We start from the raw sequence: 6,696 nt of genomic DNA, 5'->3' as shown, positions 1-6,696 counted from the left end.
CTAGACACAGGTAGTTAACTTAGTGGGGTTTGGTGCTGGGAAACCAGAGCGCGGGGGCCAGCGCCTCTCAGCTCCCGGCTCGGCCGGGCCCCGGGTGTGGGGTCAACCCCGCTGGTCGCCGTTGGGTGCCCACCGCGCCCCGCCGCCGGCTTCCCACACCTGCGGCTGCCTTACGTAGGACCCAGAGCTGTCCTCCAGTTAGGGCGCTTACGGGGCGTTTTTGTAATGACTTGCCTGTTGGGGCTGCTTCTCGGTTTTGTTTTTGTTTTTTTAACCAACTGCCCTATCTTGTGAAGATGGGAAAGAGGGCCCTAGGTTGGCCTATATTCGGATCCGTAACCTGCTAGTCCATTGCGTTTACTTTTAGTCTTTCTTTTTTTTTTTTTTTAACTTTTAAGAATAGTTGTCACGACTGCCAAAATTCCTAACCAACTATTTATTCATAGATAAATCTTATATATAATTGTCGTTTGTATTTGGACATCTTTAAAATAGAAGTAAATTGAGAAATCAGCAGAATTTGTGAAGTTGGTGGTAATTTTGAAAGAGAAACAATTTGAAAGGGGATTGGATCAAAGTGTTTAGAGTTTCCTCAAAATACTGAATCTAACCCTTATCTGAAGATCAGTTTTGGGTGGAGAAGGAGGGGGATGAAGTTTGCCGCAAAAAACAGAACCTTTAGTTAGGTGTTCTTTGCTTTTTGGCATAGACTTTAGTGATAGCAGTAGTGGGATCTGAAGCTTGACTTTGACACAGACAGCTCTGGTTTCTAGTTAAGCAGCAACCTAATCAGCTTATATACTCTGCGAAACTGGTTTTCATTTGGTGTGATATCTGTACGTTAAACCTGGCGGATGAGGAAAGTTGAAAAACTGCATTAAGCACTATTATGTCCAAACGTACTTAGCAGTGTTTTTTAATTGCTAGGAGGACACTATGAAAATTTAGTTCTAGCAGATGTAAAGGAAAAATTTAAGCCCAAGCTGATCAGTCCTGGACATTTAAAGGACTTTTTCCCCTTTACTTTTCAAATTTAAGCAAAGAGGCTTTTAAAAAACCATGGCAGATGTGGACCCAGATACATTGCTGGAATGGCTACAGATGGGACAGGGAGATGAAAGGGACATGCAACTAATAGCCCTTGAACAGCTATGCATGCTGCTTTTGATGTCTGACAACGTGGATCGTTGTTTTGAAACGTAAGTACATTCCTTCATCATCTTCCTTTGGGTTACTGTAGTGACATCTGTTTTCAACCATTCCCTGACTTCAGTTTGTGTAGAAATTTCTCTAGTGAATTTTAACACGTATCTTTAAAAAAATTCCTGAAGAGTTTTGTATTTACACTTTTTCCAAGAAATAAAAACTGGTAGATGAAGTAACTCTAGGACTGATAATTACGATGACACAAATACATATTTGTTGAATGAATGTGAATTAGTAGGAATACTAATTTTAACCCATAGCTTGGTTGATTCATTTTCAAAATATGTCATGAACTGGGGAAAATACAAATATTTATATTCTTAAAGGTATGTATTTCTGTACCATGAAATTGACTTATGGAGTAAGAGATGATAATAAACTTACGTTTTGAACTGCCCATTTCTTCATTGATGTTATATGACAATACTTTTGTTAAAGCAGATCATTGGTTTGTAAATTTCAGTTTGGGAAGATATAAATTGGATCTTAAGCATATATCAGAAGAGTAGAAAATTTAGAGTAGTAGAAATATTTTGAAGTTTGAGGAGTTTAAACAATTTTATTGAGAGGTTATAACTTAGTATTTATGCGAAAATATAAAAGATAATTCATACTAGATAGGCCTTAAAGCCATTTTTTCCCTCTTATGTAAGTCATAACTTGTCCAGAGTAACCATTCTTCTGAGTGTTGAACATGTGTTTCATTTTTACTGTTTATTTTATATTTGTATTTACAGTTTTGAACTCCAATAATAAGTAATTGAAAACTCTGATGTTTCTTTATTTATTTTAATGCCATTTTAAGGTAATTAGTAGAAAATGTTTGAGATGTTGACCTAAAATTTGATATAATTATCTTAATGTGTTTCAGGTGGGAATAAAGTCTATATTAGTCAATTGGCAAAATTTTTAAAGTACCTTCATTTTTGATTATTTAATAACTTTCAGTTGTAACTCTTGTTAAAACAGTACTAAGATAAAAATCCTTATTAATAAAATTTCCAAGTTACAGTTAGTGGTCCATTTATTTCCACCAGTTTTTGTCATTGGCAGAGTTTTTTGTTTTTTTTTTTTTTTTTTTTTGAGACGGAGTTTCGCTCTGTCGCCCAGGCTGGAGTGCAGTGGCGCGATCTCGGCTCACTGCAAGCTCTGCCTCCCGGGTTTATGATTGGCAGAGTTTTGAGTATGTAAGAATAACTTAGCCCTTAATTGACACTTGTTTTGGCAGGATTTGTAGTAAAGTAGATTTTTAAAAAATTTATTTTATTGTTTTCCTCATCCTGACTCTCAAGATTAAAAATTGTGTTCATAGATTTCATTAGGGGTAACCTGAAAGTTACTTTTGGTATTTTAAAACTCATACTTGTCAGTCAAGTCAGTTGTCATTTCGTAGCTTCTGTTTAGTACTAATATGTAGTAGAGGTATTTGTTATGACATTTAAAAAAGTGTTGCCATATTAAAACAGTTTAAAGGACGTTTTTAAAATGTAAAATTTATCTCTGTAAAATTCTTCTATCCTAACATAACAACTGTTACTTTTTCCATTTTCCCTTCTAGGCTTTATTCACATATAGTATGGTGTAATTTTTTTTTTTTTTTTTTTAAGAGACTGGGACTTCACTATGTTGCCCAGGCTGGCCTCGAACTCCTGGGTTCAAGTGATTCTCCTGCCTCGTCCTCTTCACTAGCTGGGACTACAGGCTGTGCCACCATACCTGGCTTTATAATGTAATTTTAAGGAAATGAACCTGAAGTTAAGTTAGATGTGATTTACTATGTGAAGGTACAAGAGTGTTTCAAGTTGAAGGGGTTAGCCATGTTTGGTGTACCGTACCAGTAACCTCCAAAAACTAGACATTTGATTTAATTTTGTGATTGTTTTGTTTTTAAACATTAGTTTGCTTTCTTCATTATGTAGCCAGATTTTCTTTTGTCCTGGTTTCCTTCTTGAAACTAGTGAGGCAGGCATAGGGAGATGGAAAGAATGGGCTGTAGCCTCAGAGACTTGGGTTCAGATTCTTGGTCTGCTGTGTTCATTAGCCCCTGAGAGTCTTACTTTCTTCCCCTGTAAAATGGAGTCTCATACGGAGTCTCGCTCTGTCGCCCAGGCTGGAGTGCAGTGGTGCAATCTTGGCTCACTGCAACCTCCGCCTCCCAGGTTCAAGTGATTCTCCTGCTTCAGCCTCCCTAGTAGCTGGGACTACAGGTGCGCACCACCACACCTGGCTAATTTTTGTGTTTTTAGTAGAGATGAAATTTCACCCTGTTGGCCAGGATAGTCTCCATCTCTTGACCTCGTGATCCATAGTGCTGAGATTACAGGCGTGAGTCACCATGCCCAGCCAGTAGTCTTTTTTCCAGTGGGCTTCTTGGGAGGATTAAAGGAGAGAATGTATGTTAAGTGTTTTGAGTAAAGTGGGCTACCCACTGATACCATCATTAATAAATATCTAATTTTTAATTTTATTTTAGCACTTTATTCCATGAATAAAGTGATTGATTTGGGAAGGTCTTTTAAAATTCTTTTAAACAACTCAAGGCAGGCAAAAAAAGCAAGATGATATACATATTTTGAATATTGGTAAAAATCTTTCATACTACCTTGATTTCATAAAGTAGCAGCAAATAGGACTTAGTTCTGTCTAATAAACCAAAACATGCCTGTATGTCATGATAATATGTTTGCCTAGTTAACTTGTCTTGATAGTTACACGTCTGTTTAGTCAAGAAAGGCAGGTGGTGTGGTAGAAACAATGGCCTCTGCAATGGGATAGACTTGGGTTCAGATACCTGCCTTTTCCACTGAATTGTTGTATGATAGCCTTTGGTGTCTGTTTCCTCATCCTTGCAGGATTTTTCTGAAAATAAATGGGATAATAGTCAAGGATTTCTTTTTTCTTTAACTTAGTATTGTACATGGCTCTCCACTTTTTTTTTTTTTTTTTGAGACAGAGTCTCGCTCTGTCACTCAGGCTGGAGTGCAGTGGTGCGATCTCGGCTCACTCAACCTCCGCCTCCCGCATTCAAGTGATTCTCCTACTTCAGCCTCCTGAGTAGCTGAGAGTACAAGCATGTGCCACCATGCCCGGCTAATTTTTGTACTTCTAGTAGAGACGAGGTTTCACCATGTTTGCCAGGATGGTCTGAATCTCCTGACCTCGTGATCCACCTGCCTCAGCCTCCCAAAGTACTGGAATTACAGGCGTGAGCCACCATGCCCAGCCGGCCCTCCACTGTTTGTACCCATTTTGACAGCGTCTTTTTGAAGTTAAAGGAATATAACTTTTTCTATGATGTGTCAGTGCTTCTTATTAATGCCTGAACTTATCAAGGTAATGCTCCAGAAAGTAAAACATGTTCAAGATTGGTTTTTGCTTTTACCTGATGTATGATTGAGCTCTAAAATGTAATATGGCTAGGTGTGGTGGCTCACACCTGTAATCCCAGCACTTTAGGAGGCTGAGGTGGGCCGATCACTTGAAGTCAGGAGTTCGAGACCACCCTGGCCAACATGGCGAAACCCATCTTTACTAAAAGTACAAAAATTAGCTGGGCATTGTGGCGTGTGCCTGTAATCCCAGCTACTTGTTGAGGCTGAGGCAGGAGAATCTCTTGAACCTTGGAGATGGAGGTTGCAGTGAACCAAGATTGTACCATTGCACTCCAGCCTCAGGGACAGAGTGAGACCCTGCCTCCAAAAAAAAAAATGTAATATGAGTTATTAGCTAATGAGTACTTTTGTATTCACATCAAAATAGGTGATCATTGTATGTATTAATGTTATAAATGTGTATCATGGGCATTTATAGATCTTGCTACTAAATCTTAATATAATTTGAAAGTTATGTCCTCTGGAAATTGAACATCTCAGAAGATGCTTTTAGGTACCAGAAGGCTCTATTTAAAAAATAATGATGTCACTTAATTTTGAGGGCACAAAAGCATATACAGTAAAAAGTCTGTTGTCTTCACTTTCCTGTCTCCTGGTTACTTGGTTCCTCTTCCCAGAGGAAACCACTGTTAATCATTTTCTAGTGTATCCTTCAAGAGATATCCAAGGAACATTTTGAGTCCAGATTCCAAAGCTGTTGAACATAGTGGTAAAAAAAATCTTTTTTGGTATGTTTACACTAAAAGGTAAAAAAATACCTGTACAGGAACAAGTTTTTTAACCTTTTAATTGTCTACTTTATGTCAGGTCTTGGAAAGGTATGGTGATGACCAAAACAAATACAGGCTCTGCCCTTATGGTGCCTAATAGTCTAATAGGGAAGACAGATAATTGTGGAAAAAAATTGTGGTTACAAACTGTGTTAAGTGTCATGAAGGAAAAGCTCAGGGTACTATGACAGCATGAATGAAACAGGGACAAGACCTAGAGAGGTGGGGATGGGCTGAGTGGTCTTTGGGGAAGTGGTTTTTCTTTTTTTTTCCGAGATAAGAGCCTTGCTGTCTCACCCAGGTTGGAGTGTAATGGCGTGATCTGAACTCACTGCAACCCCCACCTCCCAGGTTCAAGTGATTCTCCTACCTCAGCCTCCCCAGTAACTGGAATTATAGGCACATGCCACCATGCCCGGCTACTTTTTGTATTTTTAGTAGAGATGGGGTTTCACCGTGTTGGCCAGGCTGGTCTTGAACTCCTGACCTCAAGTGATCTGCCTGCTTTGGCCTCCCAAAGTGTTGGGATTGCAGGCGTGATCATTTTTCCTTTTTTAAAAAAATTAGATGGAGACAAGGTCTTACTAGGTTCCCCAGGCTAATCTAGAACTCCTGAGCTTAAGTGATCCTCCTGCCTTGGCCTTCCAAAGTGCTGGGATTACAGCCATGAGCCACCGTGCCTGGCCAAGAAAGGGGAAGTGGTTTTTCCTAGAGCTAGGAAGGATGAGTAAGGAGAGATAGGAAGTGGGGACAAAGCAAACAAATGCTTGTAGACTTGATCGGAGGCTGTGATCCAGAGAGACAGAGGGTTTTGTGGTAAAAGTAGAAAGTTGAATAGATTTGAGAGAGATTTGGAAGGCAAGATAATCAGGACTTGTCAAATGATTAAATATGAGAGAGTGAGAAGGAAGTGTCATGGATGCCTCAGGTTACAATGGATGATGATGCCTCTCACTGAGAGAGAACACTGGAAGAGGACCATATTTTGAGGTATTGAGATCATGAGTTTGGATTTGGATATGTTGAGTATGTGGTACTTTTGGGACAACTCAGGAGATATTAAGGAAGCAGTTGTATAAATGACTCTGGAAATTGGAGGTGATGCCTGGATTAGAGAAAAATGTTAGAGTCAAGCACCTGTGGAGGTTAATTGTGGCTATGGGATGTGATTGAGGTCTAGGGCAGTGATGCTTAAACTCTATGGTCTCAGGACTTCCTTAAGCTCTTAAAAATTATTGTGGATCCGGAAGAACTTTTGTTTATGTTAATATGCTTACTGCTATTTGCCATATTCAGAATGAAACTAGGAAGTTTTTTTTTTTTTTTTT

At 39.0% G+C, this 6,696-nt stretch overlaps 1 protein-coding gene across 1 annotated transcript in view; it reads left to right on the top strand.

Moving 5' to 3' along the window:
- The first annotated feature begins 568 nt into the window (after positions 1–568).
- Positions 569–6,696, top strand: part of LOC105511700 (E3 ubiquitin-protein ligase HECTD1-like) — a 39,660-nt gene continuing 33,532 nt past the window's right edge. Inside the window, exon 1 of the mRNA XM_011941875.1 lies at positions 569–1,199. Coding sequence (XP_011797265.1) covers positions 1,060–1,199 — 140 coding nt within the window. The 5' untranslated portion in view covers positions 569–1,059. The remainder of the gene's footprint in view (positions 1,200–6,696) is intronic.

Source organism: Colobus angolensis, unplaced genomic scaffold, assembly GCF_000951035.1.
Source record: "Colobus angolensis palliatus isolate OR3802 unplaced genomic scaffold, Cang.pa_1.0 Scaffold202, whole genome shotgun sequence".
NCBI lineage: Eukaryota > Metazoa > Chordata > Mammalia > Primates > Cercopithecidae > Colobus > Colobus angolensis.
Note: the sequence above shows the minus strand (reverse complement) of the source record. Positions and strands in the feature narration are given on the sequence as shown.